Source organism: Chaetodon trifascialis, chromosome 8, assembly GCF_039877785.1.
Source record: "Chaetodon trifascialis isolate fChaTrf1 chromosome 8, fChaTrf1.hap1, whole genome shotgun sequence".
In the NCBI taxonomy this organism is placed as follows: Eukaryota; Metazoa; Chordata; class Actinopteri; order Chaetodontiformes; family Chaetodontidae; genus Chaetodon; species Chaetodon trifascialis.
This window is the reverse complement of record NC_092063.1, coordinates 26,892,413-26,910,796: the sequence shown is the minus strand read 5'-3', so window position 1 is coordinate 26,910,796 and position 18,384 is coordinate 26,892,413. Positions and strand designations below refer to the sequence as shown.

The 18,384-nt window shown below is 40.8% G+C and overlaps 2 protein-coding genes across 2 annotated transcripts; one reads left to right on the top strand and one right to left on the bottom strand.

The window, feature by feature from the left end:
* Nucleotides 1–218: 218 nt before the first annotated feature.
* renbp (renin binding protein) lies at nucleotides 219–11,615 on the bottom strand. The gene is made up of 11 exons (XM_070968436.1): nucleotides 11,307–11,615; nucleotides 8,852–8,957; nucleotides 8,644–8,719; nucleotides 8,468–8,543; nucleotides 5,480–5,661; nucleotides 2,748–2,975; nucleotides 1,932–2,013; nucleotides 1,619–1,794; nucleotides 1,328–1,459; nucleotides 720–807; nucleotides 219–582 (listed from the first exon to the last, which is right to left on the bottom strand). The coding sequence occupies exons 2-11, from the start codon at nucleotides 8,950–8,952 to the stop codon at nucleotides 509–511; spliced, it is 1,215 nt and encodes a 404-aa protein (XP_070824537.1). The 5' UTR covers nucleotides 8,953–8,957; nucleotides 11,307–11,615; the 3' UTR covers nucleotides 219–508.
* A 2,926-nt stretch (nucleotides 11,616–14,541) lies between these two features.
* On the top strand, nucleotides 14,542–17,011 carry LOC139335479 (uncharacterized). Its single transcript, XM_070969100.1, has 5 exons — nucleotides 14,542–14,819; nucleotides 14,963–15,055; nucleotides 15,134–15,184; nucleotides 16,007–16,201; nucleotides 16,515–17,011. The coding sequence occupies exons 2-5, from the start codon at nucleotides 14,992–14,994 to the stop codon at nucleotides 16,955–16,957; spliced, it is 753 nt and encodes a 250-aa protein (XP_070825201.1). The 5' UTR covers nucleotides 14,542–14,819; nucleotides 14,963–14,991; the 3' UTR covers nucleotides 16,958–17,011.
* Nucleotides 17,012–18,384: the final 1,373 nt, after the last annotated feature.

The following is an 18,384-nucleotide window of genomic DNA, read 5'->3' as shown; positions in this document are numbered from 1 at the left end:
TTTTCTAGAGGAAAGCCCCTCTGGTGTGTGCTGTGTGGGTATGTGTATATGTTACTCCTGGATGTAAATGCACTTGATAGACATGCTTGTGGTACACTGAGTGTTGAACTTAAATAAAATTGTTTGGTTGGCCTACACATCCATTTTTTGAAATATTTTTTTTTTTCCTAAGATGAGTTGCCTTACATTGTTAATAGAGTGAAAAGAAGCAAAATAATATATTGAGTAGAGTCCCTTTTATTTTTGAAATACCATGATAAAATACATCACCATAACAATGACAGAAATTTCTTTATGGCCCATCCCGAACATCAGGTGGATACAAAGTATGAAAAACATGATTAAGTGACTGGATGTATGTCATGAGATGGCACAGGTAACTTTACAGCAATGCATTTGTGGGAATGTGTGCAATTTCGCTTTATAACCTGATTATTTTGAATTTCTTTAATGAACAGACCCACAAATCAGATTATATCCCATTACTATAACATTCAGAGAAGAATGCTCAGTCCTTGTTTACCAGCAGATTATCCAGCATACGCTCACACATGTACAGGCAGCGAGGCACATGGAAGAACCCTGCAGAGGAGAAGAGAAACAATTATCCTACCAGCAAAGCTAGGCTCTATGTTCACCGTGAGGGAACAACTTTGTGGTAATTTGTTCTTCTGTTGTTTTAGCATTCAGTCAATTCTGCATCTCAATCATGGTCTTACCTTTAAAGGGGCCTCCTTTAAAATCCAATGCCACTTTCCCTTCTTGTGTCAAATAGCCAAACCACTCACCACTCTTAGCATCAGGAAACTGCACAGAGCCACATGCACAGTATATTAGTGTACTGAAATACACACACATATATATATATATATATGTTTTGCATATTCACAAAACCAAAATTTAGCAAGCTTTCAAGGTTCTATCTACTGTGAGTCACCTGCATAAAGTACAGTATATGTGATCTTTGAATGTCTTGAAGTGAGCTGGTTTGTATGACTGTGGATGGTTAAAGGAATAGTTAATTCTCAGAGTGAAATGAGTGGATGAATCCTGTTTTGTTTAATCTCAAACAACTCAAACCCACAAACTGTGTTTTTTAAATTTTTGCTTGTGTTTGGATTAAACAAACAAGGCACAATCATAGGTGTTGGTGGGTGTATTTTTTAACTATGGCCAGGCTAACTGTTTTCCCATCACTTCCAGTCATTACTCTATGCTAGGTTTACCACGAAAAGAAAGAGAATACATGTATTTCCCAAAATGTTGAACGATTCCTTAAAATAAGCAATGAAAAATGTGCCTTGTTGGCACTGTAGTGTAAACTCACATGACTAAAGATGTATTCATAAACTTGAAAGAATCTCTCCAGCTGCTCTGGCCTCTTTGTGTGACTGTAGGCCATCAGGAAAGCGATGAGAGCCTCACAGTGAGGCCACCACAGCTTCATACTCCACTCCAACTGCTCAAACACACAGGCAGGATCAGACAGCCTGATCTGATGATTGTATAAAACTTAGTGATGAACCAAATACACACAATATCTACCATTACAATCAAAATGCAACAGCATCTACTGCCTCAAGGAAAACACCAACGTGTACGCATATGACTGATTCACCTGTGTGGGGCAGTAACCATCCACATCCAGGAAGTAGAAGAGGCCACCCTGTTCTTTATCCCAGCCGTACTGAAAAGGGAGCTCCACAAACTTGTCAATGGCAGTCCTCTGGAGCTCCTCATCTCCCTGCTCTGCACTGACCTGAAGCAGGAACCAGCCTGCTTCCAGGGCATGGCCTGAGTCAGCATGAGTTAGCATGTGGGGAAGACCAAAGTCAAATGGAAAATGTTGAGGTAGGCAACAAAGAACCGGAGAAGAGCTCAACCCAAGCTTTCCCATGCGCTCACTGTGCTGTGGTCAGCAGGCAGTTTACCTGGGTTCTGCAGTCGGCCCTGGCAACCCGGCAGCTCTGCTCCCTCCAGTGACACATTCTCTAAGATAGCTGTGCCGTCTCTCTGTGTCAAGTTACAAGAGAAGAAATAGGAAGTTGTACATTCATCATAGCAAAGAGCTTGCACTTACTGGGCAATTTTCAAGTACTGAGGAAGAGTGAAATTTTAACTTCTGGCTTTTGTTCAATAGGTAGATAGATCAAGGTGCTTTGAAAGGTGAATTGTTTGGTTTGCTGTGTTTCAAAGCAGTTGCCTTACCAAAGCTAAAAATTTATAGCTTGCACAATGAGCTTGCTCTCCTTGTTTCTCCCGAGCAGAGCTAAATACAGTACTTCCATGATGTCGGCTTGAAAAGTTATTGTGATATCATGTTCCCATGTTCACACATACAGTAGTTCACCAACTAATCCTGTGAGTAACTACATCATCAAGTCTAGCACCACCTGTTTTGTGAAGACGTGCCAATGAACTGTGCCATTTTCTGGTGTGACCGGGCTCTAACTGCTTTGAATCCAAGCTGAGTACAGTTGAGAGAAGATACAAGCTTTTCAGGCACACCTTCTGACTTTCATTGGAGAAGTATTTGACATTCAAAAGATACATTTTGTCTAAAATATTCTTTCAAGCTGTGTTTTTTGTCTACAGTGCTGATGCTACAGCATAACATGACCTAGCCATACCTCAGCTTTTGCTGAATGTACACCACAAACTGACTTCACTTAATCCCATCACTTCATGAAACCATACTTGTACTCACATTAGCGACAACGCATCAGTTGTATTATATGTGTCCGTACCTGGATATGTTGTAGAATCTGCTGTACACACCAGCTGCCCAGCTCTCTATATTTCTGGACCACGTCCTGCCCCCGGCCTTCAGTTAGCTGTTGGACCAGACACAACAGCATCATGGGAACTGCCATGCTGTTGGTGGGAAGATCTCCAGGAAGCTGGGGCCTGCCCAGGCCTGACGAGTCCACCTGAACCCAGTAGATCAGCTGCTCCATCATCTGTTCAGCCTCCAGCTAGCAATACAAAAGAGCAGAGGCCAGCCTATCAGAAAGATGGTGTGATAATATGGGAATGGGAGGTCGTTTGTATAGGGGTCAAGCATGTTCAGATGTATTTACCCAGAAAAAGTTTTGTATTACTCAACCTCATGTAAGGTGAATCACTGGTGAAGTGTGTACAGTATGCCCACATAACAGTTGGCTTCAAGATCACATAAAGCATGATTTTTTAAACAAACTGGTGCTGACTCTGCATTGCAACATTAATCTAGAATGAATACCATACTAAGGACATTTATATTCAGTGTAACTGTGCAGTACCTATAAAGACCTGCCTCTTATTTTTTCATGACAGCCATGAAATTTGGTTCAGGCATTCATGTTCATGAGTGCCATTGACTCAATGATCTCCTGCCTTTTCATCTAGCAAAAACATCAGGTCACAAGCAAATGAACATCTGCTATAAGCTTTGGCAAACATTTGCTACAGATATAAATGGTGCCAAGCAGATGAACCCTAATAACTTGCGATCCCCTGAGTTTTCCTTCACCACCACTAGCAGCTTTTATATTTGTCTAATAATTTGGTTAATGACAAAATACCTGTAAAACTAATGAACATTCCCATCAGCCTCAGCTTGTGTTTAATGCTAATTAGCAAATGCTAGTCTTCCAACACACTAAACTGAGATGGTGACCATGTACACATTACCTGCTGACCTCAACATGTTAGCATTTTCATTAGCTTACAGCACTGCTCTGCTGCCTCACGGAGCAGCTTGCATGGCTTTAGACTTTAAACCGGAGCCAGTTATGCCCTACAGGTACAGACATTTCACAATGTGAAAAATAGTAGTTTTTCACATAGCTTGGCGAATTTCAACATCCTCTTGCATAATCAACATAAATGTAGCACAAAGCCGGTACATGTAACATCTACAGTGTGTCACAACACAATAGTCCCAGTGTGAATCTGTCTCTCTTAGACAGGCGTCCAAATTGCAAAGTTTATATAGGCTAAGTGAGTGAAGCTCTTCAGTGGTGCTTTTCTCATGATCAGATTATACATCAAGACATTGTATTGACAATAGTAAAGTGAATCGTTAAGCTAAGGCTGATGCTTTCCCAATTGCCAGATTGGAAAAGTACAAAGACAAGGTTGGGAGAGCTGAGGTTATATCTAAGTTGGTACTGGTAGATGCCTCTGACCCCACGAGCCAAGGAGATTTCAGCCTTTGTGACATCTGATGGCCTGTATGTTTGTAATGTTCTTGCACTGAGGAATGCAACTGCTACCTTTCAGTGGCGGATGAATGCCATCACATATGGGTTGAGATCAGTGGTTACCTATATTTATGATGTGGTCGTGTACAGTAGATCACGCGAGCACCTTCTACATCTTCAGCAGCTCTCTCAGAAGTTACGAGAAGCAGGTGGTGAATTTGGAAGTGCAACTAACCTACCTTGGGCATCAGGCGGATTAAAGAATGCTGAGTGATGTTTCATTGTGAAAAAGTGGAAGCCATTCTCTCAAGGATTTGTACCTGTCTTTTCTGTGGTTGGTGACTCATTGACTAACCTTAAGAAAGCTGCCAAGCATGTTTGAACAGAAGCCTATAAGCATGCTTTTAGGGGGGTGAAAACCACATTGCCATGTGACTCTGTGTTGCTTTCTCCCAGTTCTCATGCACCACCTCAAGCTTATTGTGGAAGCTGCGACACTGGACTGGAAGTATATCCAGCTGGACTGGACAGACCAGTAGTTTATTGAGATCTGATCTATCTGAGAAGCTAAACAAACAGGCTTATTCAAGCATGAAGAAGGAAGCTTTGAGTTTGTCTTGGTGGTCAAGCTGAACTGTATGTGTGTGTCTCAGCTTGAGAGGTAGTGGTATACATGGACAACAATCCACTGGCTTTCTAAGCCAAGTTCATTAAGTCCACGCTGAGTGTTCAGGTGGGCATTGGATTTACAGCCATACAGTCTGGTTTTATAGCATGTGGTGGGAAAGAATAATATTTTGGCAGATGTGCTGTCCCAAAAGCAAGTGAGGGAGCCTACCTCGGTGTCCACCATGTCATTTTCCAATTTAGTTTGCACACTCTTGTCTTCCAAAGAGGAAGATGGGAAATTTTGATAGCTCTGTCACAGTGGCAGATGTTTATAAAATTCCTTGTAAATAAAGGTGATTTGAGAATAAATAAAGAAAAAAAGCAGACAAAAACAAAACATATAAAAATGGTGGGTGTCATTTGTTTTGCTTTTCTTTGTTATAATAAGGTTCCATGGAACTGGGCGTATGCATAGAGTTTGTCTCACCCACCACCACAAACTGTTTATGTTCAGTTTTTAAACTGAACATTGACATTAGAGAGTGGGTTGGCCTGCTGCGTTGATGGAGAGGCTGCAGAGGAAGACTGAGAGAGATCTGGTCTGACTGTCCAAAACTAATGACACAAAAACAAGCAATTCCTACCCCATGTCCAATAACAATATGGTGTTAATAACGTCTTTGTACCTGCATGTCCTTGTCACCAGTGACCCTGCTCAGTTCATCCATGGCCATGATGTAGAAACACTCACTGAATATAGTCCTCTGAATTTTGACTGCTTTACCATCTCTTGTTAAGCAGAAGGCACACTTCCACTGGCCACTGCTGCCACTGGAGACACGACCAAACCGTCTCAGGAAAGCACCCCCTAAGGCAAAAACAGAACAATATAACATCCGCTTAAAGACATGTCATCCGAGTCATGAGTGGAAAGCCCTTTTCAGATATGAATACATAACATTCCTGGCTTCAGCTACCTGTTAAAGGAGCTGTCAGTCAGACATGGAACTTGGAAATATTCATTACAACTTTATCATGATGACAGGGCTATTACACTGTAAGTCACATTACTTGCACAGTTTTGCTTCTGGAGAACAGCTGTCCATTGGAATAGTAATGACATGAAGGTAGAACGGTGTTTGCTGCTCCTTCACAAGCGGCCTAAGTGATGGATTTTTTAAAAAATGGGTGTAAGTGCTGAACAGTGGAAATTTCCTTCAGTATATTTTTGTCACTGAAAACTCCAAATCTTAGTTGAGCTCATGTTGTGACATCATTTAAAAGAAGCCATACTTCTGTGTACACATATCCAACGGCCATTAGCCTTGTACTGTACCCTGTAAAATATTTCTAGCTAACATCACAAATAAATGGCGGTCAAGCTAGAAGCATAGCTGCTTTTCTTAGTTTCTGTAAAGGCTGACATTTTGCAGATCCAAGGTTTCAACCCAACAGTGACGACATGTGCACTTTACTGTACCTTGATGATGATTAGCAGAAAGTACAGAGCAAACACTATCATGACTCATTAATCACCTATGTCTACAAAGGTACACTGTGCTGGACAATCTGTAACAAAGATTTAGCTATGAATGAGTGAAATGGATGTCACACAAACATGTTAAGCTCCAGCTCATCTGAACATTCAGACTGTTAAGGTAAAATTTTACTGAGGTCCTAAAGGGTCAGTTGAAAAAAAAAAAAAAAAAAAAAAAAAAAAAAAAAAGATAACATATGAAAGATGAAAGTAAAGCTCAAGGCTGCCATCTTACACCTGATAATGTGGACGTTGGCTAAAATTAAAACTACACGGTTCATCCTCTGTGGAGCATGAATATACAAAATAACTTGAACTAAAATTGCTCTCGGGAGGCAATGTCGGTCTGTCCAGACTGAAATATCTTTCATCTATCTTACATCTGTTAAATGGCTCACTGGGAAACTTGGTAAAGACATTTGTGGTTCCCAGATGATGTTTCCTAATCACTTTGTTGACTCTTCCTCAAGACCCATCAGGACAAAATTTAAATGTTTACAATAGTTTCGTTGATGATCAAATACAAAATTAATGACATTCATATGAGCCTCAGCTGTACTAGTACATGCTAACACACACGGAGAACATGGTTAGCATAACTGCTAAAAATCAGCACGTTACCATTGCCATTGAGGGCATGTTAGCATGCTGATGTTAGCATCTTGCTCAAAGCACCGCTATGCCTAAGTGTAGCTTCACAGAGCTGCCAGCATGGCTGCAGAACCTCTATCTACACTCTCCTTACCAGCAGTGTTTTCTGGGATGTTTTTAGAGCTTTATGACATCTGATATCTGTTTGTGTAAAGTGTTTTCACTGCACACCCTCCCACATTTTTTACATTCCAAACCTTTTTTTATTTTCTTCTGTGGTGCATGCTATCTCCATAAACAGCCTTCAAATAACTCAGATCGTGCTGTCTGTACTGTATGTTGTGAACCAATGAACTGTTCCCTATAGCTCCTTTCAGGCATGCAATGCTTTATGTTAAGTGCCTGACTGCAGTGTGGGACTGCACTGTGCTGATTGAGCCTATCACTGCCAGGTAAATCCCTCTGTATTTTTCAGTATACCACAGTTTTAAATCTGGTGTCTGTGGTGACATTCCTGCACTGGTGTCAGAAAAGAAAAATAGATTAAAATAGGTGAAAATATTTCCTTTTTTTTGGCATTTTGTGAGTTTATTTTGTTTATTTATTAGACTGGTCTAATAAACTGTGAAATGTAGCAAACTGACATATATCTCCCAGCTGAAACTACAACTATTATGAGGCTGGCTAGCGTGCTAACTCCAGTAAATATCTCTGTTACCCTCAGAGCTTCCTCACATTCTATTCATAATAACAGTTCATTTTTTCATGTTTTACACTTACATTTTTCCCATGTTTTAAACATTGTACCTTTAACACTGAAGTGTAAATGAGCAGATGGTACCGTCACTGTACCCTAAAGAGAGACTGACTCCTCCACCTTTGAGGAGGCCCTCCCATCAGGCTGACTGATTGACCATTATGCCACCTGGCTGCACCCTGGTTACAATAGTATTTAACAGCTACAGTAACTGAACTTTATCACTGTTTGGATTAAGGAAGCCTGTGAATACAGTGAGGTGAGTAGACAATCTGTAACAAGAAACTTTAGGCGTGGTAAGAGTAAAGCAGAGATATCTGTGCAACCTTGGTTATCTGCCAAACCGTTATGAGTAATGGGGATTACCTCCTTTGCATATCAACATAGTGGAATGGGGAATGAGTGAATGTGAGGAGGAAGTGTGTATGTGTGAGTAAGTATATGTGTCATGTGTGCCGCACCTCCAGGCAGTGATGGGACCGCTCTGTCACGGTGAAGATCAAACAGATTGACACTTCAGTAACGTTAACACACTGTTGATGTTCCGCATCGGCTGTGAATTTGGTGTTCTTTTTGCTTGTGTATAAGTGGAAAGTTAAGCATTGTGTTGATGCGAGATGGAGGGTCAGGGGGTCATGGAAACGATATGGATTCATGGAACACGCAGGAAACCAATATATCTAGGTGAGGAGTGGCTTGACATTGTCACACAGTTCTTGTTAGCGGACTTGGATCTGCTCTGACTCAACAAGCTAAACTGGCAGAATAAAGCTTTACATACACACGCACCAGCTTTTGCTGCTTCAAGGATTTCAGGCTTGTGGAAGCGATCCATGGTTCGATACAGGCGACAATACATCCACACCTGTGAAAGAAACAAACCAAAATATTCACATACACCTGGTGACAACATTTCATACACTAGATTACTCTAATTGCACAGCCAGTATCACTAAGAGACTTACTTGTCTACCCTGCAGCCACACATACTTCAGCTCATCATAGACCTTTCCATCTCTTCCAATACAGTTGAAGAAGCCTCTGAACCAGGAGGGAGAGATTCAAGTTCATGACATGGATACTGAACACATGGACACTGCAGCTGAACACAACAACAACATGATCAGCAGACAGCACTTTCATTTCAAAAGCATTGAAGTGGAACTCCAGTACCCATGTACAGTATCATGAGAGTATTTGAGCCAGAAGTCCACTACAGTGTCCAGTTCTGTGCGAATCCGCTCTCGACATGCCTCCAGCTTCACCACAGACATTGTTCCTTTCAAAAAGAACATGAAAATCAGTTTGTGAAAAGGCATGATGTATTACATTCCTCCGTTTACTTTTTACATACTAGCAAAAAAGCACCTTACATCACATGAAATGAGACTGAACCGTAACTGTAGTCACTTAATGTACAAACTAGTTTACTCAGTCGTTGCTGATATAATATTTTAAAGCCAGTGGCTGCCTAGTGGAGATTTTAGGATTCATTGTCTTACTCTGGTGAGGGTTGTGGGACCGCCCAGGGCGCTGTGCTGGAAAACTGCCCTTCTCTTTAAACCCAGTGCTGACAGAAAAGCATTACCTCCACCATGTTCGTGGGTGAACTCGTACTCTGTGGATCATGTGTAGATCCCTTCTTTCTCCACTTTCTTCGAGACTTTTTCTGACTCATTTCTGTGCTTATTCTTATTGCACATTCTATCTGGCCTTCTGATTCTCGCTGCTGCTGTGGTGCAGTCTCTGTGATTCTGCTCTCTAAGTCTTCTGTGAACGGTGGACTGTGATGCTTTCACCTCGCTGTCTGGAGGTTTATTTTTTACAAACCTCCAAAAGGGAGTCAGCTGTTTTAAGGATTTTCTTCACAGCTCGGTGTCTCAGCTGTTTTCCATGGGTAACCTGTCCACTGTCTGTTACAAAGTACACCACTGACTTCTTTCTTTTCAAGTGTTTTCAAATTGTTGTATTCACTGTTTTTGTGCCATGACTCTAACTAAAAAAAAACCGAACACAACAAAAAATGCTTTTTAAATACATCACCTACTCCAGCTTTTACTCTTTATGGTGCACCTGAGCGTGGTGCTCATTTTTCAGACACTGCTTTGTGAGAGAGTGAAAGACCTGAAATAAGACTATACTGCCTACAGCGACACAAACAGAAAAAACTGAACAAGATCCAGTGTTCTATGCCCCAAATCTGCCTCATCACTGATTCATTCTAACACTGAGACGCATTTTTCTCAGGCTGCATCTTGGTTGAAACACTGACTTGAGAGGCTTCTTCTCATGTGTTGACTGTTACATGGGATTGTCATGATAGCAGAAATTAGTTTGAGGGAAACGCGGTGACAGTTTGACCTGAGGATTATCTAGGCATGACAATGCTTCTTCTGGAAGAATGAGCGGCTCGAAATGCATCTAATTTCCATTTATCACCAGTGTATTATGATGGTGGTAGAAACTAAAACTGTCCAAAAGCTGGACAAATCAAACCAAAACTATCTGCACAGTGACACAGTACTAACAGTGACTGCACCAGCACACTCAATGATAATATTCTTCTTTATTCTTCTCCCTAACTTCCTTTCAGTGTGAAAATTACACGACTTATTACCAACTACAATTATTAAAACAACTACAGTTAATGGTTATACTACTTTGTTGATTAACACACAAGACGAGATCAGTTCAGAATATATGATACATAGCTACAGATGACTCAAAGCAACAGGATATAAAGTGGCTAAAAGTAGTTTTTACCTCAACCAGCTACAACATTAAATGTTAATGTATGATTAGCTATAATTAAGTACACACTCTATATTATAACACATCACTCTGAACTGAGAGAGCACACACTGCATAATCTGTACTCTTACTTTTGATACTTTACGTACATAGCAGATAATACCTTTCCATGCAGAACTTCATACTAGGTAGGCCTGATTTTCACTTGAGTAAAGATGAGCACATCCTCCGCCAACTAGTCTATTAATAAGAGATTTACTGAACCTTTCAACCTTTCCAGCCTCATCTTTCACAATCAAAAATCAATAGTCAAGTTATCAGATAGTCATAGATTGTTTTTTAATCGGTCAATGGATTTCTGATTTCTTGTTCTTTGGTCTCCTCCCTGCACGCAGCCCACATTGTTCTTGTGGGAAGAGCAGCAGATGCCAAAAACTGCTGGTTTTTAAACAGCTAAAAATGACTGGATTGGTCACAAACTTGCATGGAATGTAATGCAGAGCCATAAGGATGACTGCAAAAGAGATTATTTCTTTATTTTGCATATAAGCCACCCATTCATCATGTTCAGTTCAGTGTAGTTTCCAAACATATGCCCAAACAAGGACATTAAACACATCTAAACATCAGAAACAACAGGACTTAATATATTACATTACATATTATCTAATGTCATGTCTGATTACACTGCAAACACTCTAAACGTTCAAGTTTCATAAAGACATACACTTGCTGTTACCCAGTACATAAAGTTCTGCATGTTTGCAGGTCAGGACTATTTGATTAACAGCAGCTGCAGACCAATAAAGTGGTCGACTCGATCACTTTTTGGCAGGCGAACACTTTTTGCCACACCTGCGAATAAAAGTGCTCTTACCTTCAGGATCAATCCCACCTCAGACGGTGGAAAGGCGGTGCGGCAGTGTTTGCTTAGCAGCTCAGAGTGTGTGTGTGTGTGTGTGTGTGTGTGTGTGTGTGTTTACGAACTGTCATGTGACCAGCGCTGATCGAGGCTCAGCTGAGGGAAGAGGAGAGCGGATCACACCGAGCTTTAAAAACGGACTGCTCCGACTGGAGCAGTTGTAAACGTCCACCAAGAGACCGGAATCTGCAAAAGATTCCTAAAATGTTTCACATTACAGGACTTACTTGAAGATCCTGGAGGAAAGAGATCAGGAAGTGACGTAGAGTCAGCTGAGCGAAGCGCAGGATCAGGAGGACCGGAGCATCAACAACATGTAAAAAAAGAAGAAGAAGAAAAGAGAAGCGTGTTTAGAAGACATCCTGACACAGACTAGAAATGAAACGCTGCAAAAATGAAAGAATCTTATGTACATTCAAAACAATAAATAGACAGACTACACCAAAATGTATTTAGGGTACTTAAGACATTAAAGAGCTAAATACACAATCTGAGGGACCCATTCAGCCCTCCATTTTTACTGAATAAAAGCCTAATGACACCTGAAATGTTAAAGGTATTACTGTTAGATTCTGGGGGATGGGTCGAAAACCAGGGCCAGAAGGGCACACAAAGCGGCCAATAGCAATAAACCATGTGTTTTTTTTTTAATCCAAAGCAGAGACATCAGCAGAGAGGGGAGACGTCAACACCAACAACACAAAGATATGTGACAAACGATCCTGACTATCCCCAGCAACAAAAGCAGGAGTGCCCCCGTCACGTCGGAGGAGACTTTACCAGATGAGCTTAACATCCATGCTTGGTTTGATCTCAACAAAGCCCGTAACGAAACTCCACCTCCAGTGGACCTGCCACTGTCAGTATCCACAGCAGATGCCAGGAAAACCTTGACCTCTCCTTGAACACATGCCAGCCAACTAGTTGATATAATTTCTGACATTTGTAACATCTCACTGTCAAACTAGACAGTTCACCAGTATGCAACCAACAGATCCAGGATGCCATCTCCCCTGGCCTCCACTTAGTCTTCACACACCTTGAAAATAACATCGCAATGCTGTTTGATGATTTCAGCAACAAATTGACCGTAAAGTATTATATTTATGTATCCAGAGACCATGTATATTCTCAAATAGATTTTTTTTTTGCGCGGCAGCAAAAGCTACAGCCACTTATTATGCTGCAGTCTAAATAGAACTGCTATTACACAATGCTTGATGCAAGCCAGACTGGACTTTTCATGCTCAGATTGTCCCCATCGGTCCCAAAGTACCATTAAATAAATTATGATGTGATTATGAGTGACATAATGTGTGTTTAAAAACATTAACTCACATGGAGCTTTCTGAGTGTAAATCAAGTCACTTCAAAAGTCTTACAGCACGTTCCACACAAAGGTACAAAATGTTTTATTACTGACTGTATTTTGTGTGTGCTGTTTGTTTCATAACTGTCTTTGCCAGGAAATGTTGTGGATGATGGCCAGAGCTATGAAGAGTTCCTATGGCTGCGTATTGTATTGTGGAGAAACCAGCAGGTGGCAGCATGGACTGGTTCACTGTAGCTTTCACCTGCATTCAAGCTCCCTTTACTTCCTGTCATTTGATAATTTTAAAGGACATTACATATCAAGATGATATACAATATGGCCACAGAAGATCTGTACAATCAGCACGCTTTCAAGGTGGAGAGCAAGATTAGTGTCACTGATTCAGTATCTGACCAAATATGAAATATGGTCCCAATCTGCCTGTTTGTTCCTGATTTATGGGGTTGAATAATGGACAGAAAAGCATTTCTACAGATCATTATGATGATGAGTGACCTTTGGCCTTTTGGATATAACATGCCATCACCTCATTATTCTATGTTATCAGAAATTTGTGTGAAATTTAGTTAATTTAGCATTGAATTCTTGAGTTCAGGATTCAGGATTCAGGATTCCTTTATTGATTCCCGAGGGGAAATAGTTTTAAATTGTTCTGGAAATTGTTATGACCATAAATGTGTTTTGTGTGATCACAGTGACCTTTGACCACCAAATGCTAATCAGTTCATCCTCGAGTCCAAGAGGACATTCGTGCCAGATGGAATAAAATTCCCTTCGGGCGTTCCTGAGATACCACGTTCATGAGAATGGGATGGATGTGAGGTCACAGTGATCTCGACCTTTGACCATCATAATGATGAGTTCATCCTTGAGTCCAAGTGGATGTCTCTGCCATATTTGAAGATATTTCCTAAAGGCATCCTTGAGATATTGTGATGAGAATGGGACAACCCAAAAATATAATGCCTTTGGTCACACCTCAGGCATTATATTACCTCTCATTGACCTCTGACCTCTTTGGAGTGGGTGCTGTGCGTGGTGTTCACATAGAGCTGATGTTGTCTGTGTTTGGTGTTTTGTATGCATAATGAAATAATTCAGCTCAGTTAGAGGTGGATTCAAAATTCTGTAATTCTTCTTCAGCCCAAATGTGTTCTGCCTGTCTTGTGTTGGAACAAGTCACACATAGAAAAAAAAGAATATCATTGAGCAAATGTGTTTGCACAGGGTGTTCTGGTCATATCCAAATAATGTATATGTGTCTGATAAATCCTTATCATGTCTGCTTTTGGCATGTTAGGCACATACACAGATGTACACACTGACACACACTCTACTGGTGGTGCTGTGCACGTAGCACAGCACCACCTTTCCTTTCCTACCGCTGTGTAATTGCCTGTGTTGCAATGCCACTAATCAGATCATCTGCAGCCTCCGGCAGCAATGCTGACTCACTTAAAACTGTAATGAGGAAAAGCCAGCCTGACACAATCTTCGGTATTGGGATGCCTCCTGGCGAGCACTGTTGCAAGCCACAACACTGGATCTGCTCCTTGGGAATGAAAGACCCTCACTTTTAATGTGTCAGCTTTGTTTTCTTACTCTGAATATCTTACTGTTCAGCTGCCACAGTGCAGACAGGGGCTGATAAAAACATTGATACAGTATGTTCACTGGAGTGTCCTTTAGTTATTACCATGTGTTCAGAGTTATCAACTTAACACTTAGCAGTGAGGGCGGCAGGAGTGGTTAGCTGACTTTTTAATGCCTCTGCACAGGCGACAGCCATGGCTGCTTTTGGGTTGCCTGTCTGTCTATCCGTACATCTGTCTGTCCCATTCATCTGAATGTGATATCAAATTCATCTGTTGGCTCTGTCTAAACCTTTTTACGGCTCCCCATTCCACTTCTACACCTGATAATGAGATTGCTATCAGTACCGGAAGCTGGTAGTTGTAGAAGTGTTAGTATTGCTGTAATATTGTGATATTGACTCAACAGAGGAAAATTCCTGCTTACATGTTCCTTCCTGAGGTGTGTCTTTAGTGACACACTGAAGAATTGAGACATGTGGACTTGGCTAATTACCCACCCTGACGTTCATTTGTTCTAACAGACGCAGCAGAAGACAGGTGGTGAGCCTTTCTTGCTCAGACTTAACTCTTCATTTAACCTCATAAACAGGTATTCTAACCAGCAGGCCAGTGACTCTCCTGGAGTGTCCAGCAGTGTCAGTCTGTTTCTCTGTGGTGATCGAGTTTCCCTTTCTCTTTTACAGCAGATCGCTGCAGCCTGCTGTCTGTAGGAATGGCAGGGAACTTCTTTAGGAACTGGTTATGCAGCTTTATTAGTGCAAGTGTCTTTATTACAGGTAAGTAATCACAAAAAAAAGAAAGAAGAAGTATGTTTATTAACATTGAATCTTAACCTTCTTTATTTCCTCCTTTAGGATGCGCTGTTCTCTTTGTAACAGCTTTCCCTATTGCCCAGATCACTCTAGGTAAGTGATCCAGTAAACATTCAATTGATTCAATCATTTTACAGCTTTGAAAACCTTGAAGCTTATAGGCACTGTGTTTGAAGTGGTAAAGGGTAATAATGCATTTAATGTTTTAAAATTCTTTCTCCTGCTCTATATGTTTCGCCATAAAATTCATAAAATTGACCACAAATCCAACGAGTAATATTCAGGGACATAAACCCAGTTAAACTCTGAACCCACATTTTACCTCTAAGAATACATACTGTTTTTTTTTTTTTTTTTTTTTTTTTTTTTTACATATTGTGATGTAAAGCCGTAGTACACATCATAGTTAGCACACTCAAACAGTAGCACTTTGACTGAATTTGAGGGAAACAGGACAAAGAGTCTACAGTCACTCTATGGCAGCGCTGTGAAGCGCCTAAGTTGGGGAATGTTGGTTTTGCTTAACAAATTTGATGATGTGTTTTGTTGGCTTCAGATGCCTCGTGTACAAAACAGAAACAGCCATATTTTGCATCAAATGTCACTGAAATTGAATTCATTGACTGAGTCAAAAGTGTGACTTCATGGTGACGCTGAGTGTAAACTGGATTCATCCTCAGGGGACGCTGAGCACAGCCTCCTTCCCTTTGTGTGCCCTCGGGTGACCAGGAAATTGAATGTTTCAGGGTATTTAAACTTACATGAACCTATAAGGAACTAGTTAACTATACTTTATGCACAGTGTCATCACAGCCTTATGTCTTATTTATTTCAGTTAAGTCTTCTTCTTCCACCTGAAGATTTGCAGCATATGCCTGTCTGAGTTTTCCAAATCCCTTTGCTTTGTGTAAACAGGTGCAGTGTACATATATGAGTGTCCAGCAGCACCAGCTATCCCAGTGTATGTGATGGTGTGTGGGATACTGGCCCTGCTGATAATGGGCGTGTTCGCTTTACCAAAGCTCCTCTGTCCAGCAGCGCTGGGCAGCCGGATCTGGACTGTATGCATCTTCAGCCTGGTCGTCTTTGTCTTCATCTGGCTCCTGTTTGGTAAATCACACTTGATCTCTGGATTGTCATTATTGGGATGTTGATTTTTTTGTATTAAAAAACAGACATTAAGCATTAGTCAGTTTCTTACACCTCTGATGTGATGAATACAATGCTACATGTTCATGGTGTTCAGTATGTTCATATGTATTTCATATCTTTTTATTCTCATCAACTATGTAAAATAAACATGATTTAATAATAGAGGATTGATGTTATCTAGTTCCATGTGATCTGTTGAAGTTTTTAGATAACTAGTGAACTGCTGAAGAGATCATGATCATTGATTTATTGTGTCCCTTTGCATCCTCAGGCAGTTACCATATTTATTCTGTATATCCACCCAACTACACCAAGATCACCATCCACCCAAACAACTTCAACAATAGTATCTATTCTCCCTCTGCACCTGACAACAAGCCTGACCTCGCTTCAGGGAACCACAACCAGAGCCTTCCAAACCTCAACCAGACCTGGGTGATCAACAGCAACTGGACTTTAAGGAATCTGATTCAAGCGTTGGCCCTCAGCAGCATCAGCAGTAAGACAGACAGAGAGCACCTGAACACCTCACAAACACATGGCGTCATGGCTGCAGTGCCCTACTGTGAGAGGACGGTGTACTTGTTTGCCTTTTGGACCACCACACTGGTCTATGTGTTTGCAGGACATGCCCTGGTTATAATCACCTGTATATATGGTTTCATGAAAATTGCAGATAAACTTACACCTCTTCTCACACCTGACCTAAGCTAAATATGATTCCAATTCAGAGACTTTTAACCATCAAATGAAAAACTTTCAAAGGATCAGGTGAAGCTGAATAAATAAGTATGCGTTGTAATCAAATGTCAAGACTTGAACATTCCACTAGGTTACAACATGGTATGCTTCAAACACCCTGAGAAATAAAGATAAATCAAGGATTTTAACACTTCCTCTTGGGAAACAGAAGTTATATGTTGCTTCAGCACATATGGTGATGCAAGTGATTTCTACATACAGTAAACATACTCTCAGTCTTACATACACATCACAGTTCTACAACAGTACATAGGCCAATATTTACTTTGTCCAAATGTTTTACTGACTTTGGGATACCTTATAATAAAGGGAACTTAGTTGAGCAAGCTATTGCCAGGATTATTACTATTAATAAGAAATCTCTGTACAAAGCTGCTTGAACAGGCATGCATTATTTTTTGTTACAGATTAGTGTGACTGTTACCTCAAGGTTTGTGAAAAGCTCTGTAAATGAATAGCACAGGCTGTACTGGGTCATTTCTGTTCTTGCCATCTTGAGTGATAGGACAAGTAGTACCTGACTAATCTGTAAGGACTTCAAACATATTGTACTTGGTCATTTTTTATTATCATATATTATTATTTTGGTCACCCCTCTATTTTGTAGGATATTGATGTCTTTGTGAGAGAAAACATCTTTTTATTTGAAATACTCTGTTGCTCCTAAAACAAAGGGGAGCCACTGTCAGATATTATGTAATACGTTTTTATCCAGTGAGTGCTTTTTTACATCATACATTTCAGTTTGAGATGGATCCTTATTTTCTGTAGAAACTACTGAGCATTTGTTCTTTCAGTGTGAACACAGGTGCAGTTTGGAAAGGTGCTGTATATTTAAATTGCTTTAAAATTTTAAATGTGAACTTTTTTTTTAAATCATAACATAATGTTTTTATAAAGTAATTTGTATGGTCACTTGCTTGCTCTTATTAATTTGAATCACTGCATTTAGTGTTTTTATGCTTCCGGTGTGCCTGTGGCTCAGGAGGTAGAGCGGTCGCCCACCTATCAGAGGGTCGGTGGTTCGATCTGGCCTCGGCAGTCCACATGCTGAAGTATCCTTGGGCAAGATAGTGAACCCCAAAAACTGCCTCCGATGCTGTGCCATCAGTGTGTGAATGGATAACGCTCGTAATGAGCAGGTGCCTTAGCTACCGTATGAATGTGTGCTTGAACGGGTGAATGCAGACTTGAGTTGTAAAAGTGCTTTGAGTCTTGAGTCTTCAGACTGGAAAAGTGCTGTACAAATATAGTCCATTTACCATTTTATCCAAAGTGCTTTACAATTATTCATGGTCCCATGGAAGGTGTTGGTCTGATCATCAGGAGCAATTAGGGGCTCAAGGTCTTGGTGGGCTCTGCTGATCTGCCTCAGTTGA

Coding starts and splice junctions, on each gene's coding strand:
- renbp (XM_070968436.1), bottom strand. CDS start 8,952: ATGTCTGTGGTGAAGCTGGAGGCATGTCGAGAGCGGATTCGCACAGAA. Junction 5,662..8,467: donor CCTTGAAGCAGCAAAAGCTG/GTGCGTGTGTAT, acceptor TTTTTGCCTTAG/GGGGTGCTTTCCTGAGACGG. Junction 1,460..1,618: donor ATGGTTACTGCCCCACACAG/GTGAATCAGTCA, acceptor GTGTTTGAGCAG/TTGGAGTGGAGTATGAAGCT.
- LOC139335479 (XM_070969100.1), top strand. CDS start 14,992: ATGGCAGGGAACTTCTTTAGGAACTGGTTATGCAGCTTTATTAGTGCA. Junction 15,056..15,133: donor TGCAAGTGTCTTTATTACAG/GTAAGTAATCAC, acceptor TTCCTCCTTTAG/GATGCGCTGTTCTCTTTGTA. Junction 15,185..16,006: donor TATTGCCCAGATCACTCTAG/GTAAGTGATCCA, acceptor TTGTGTAAACAG/GTGCAGTGTACATATATGAG.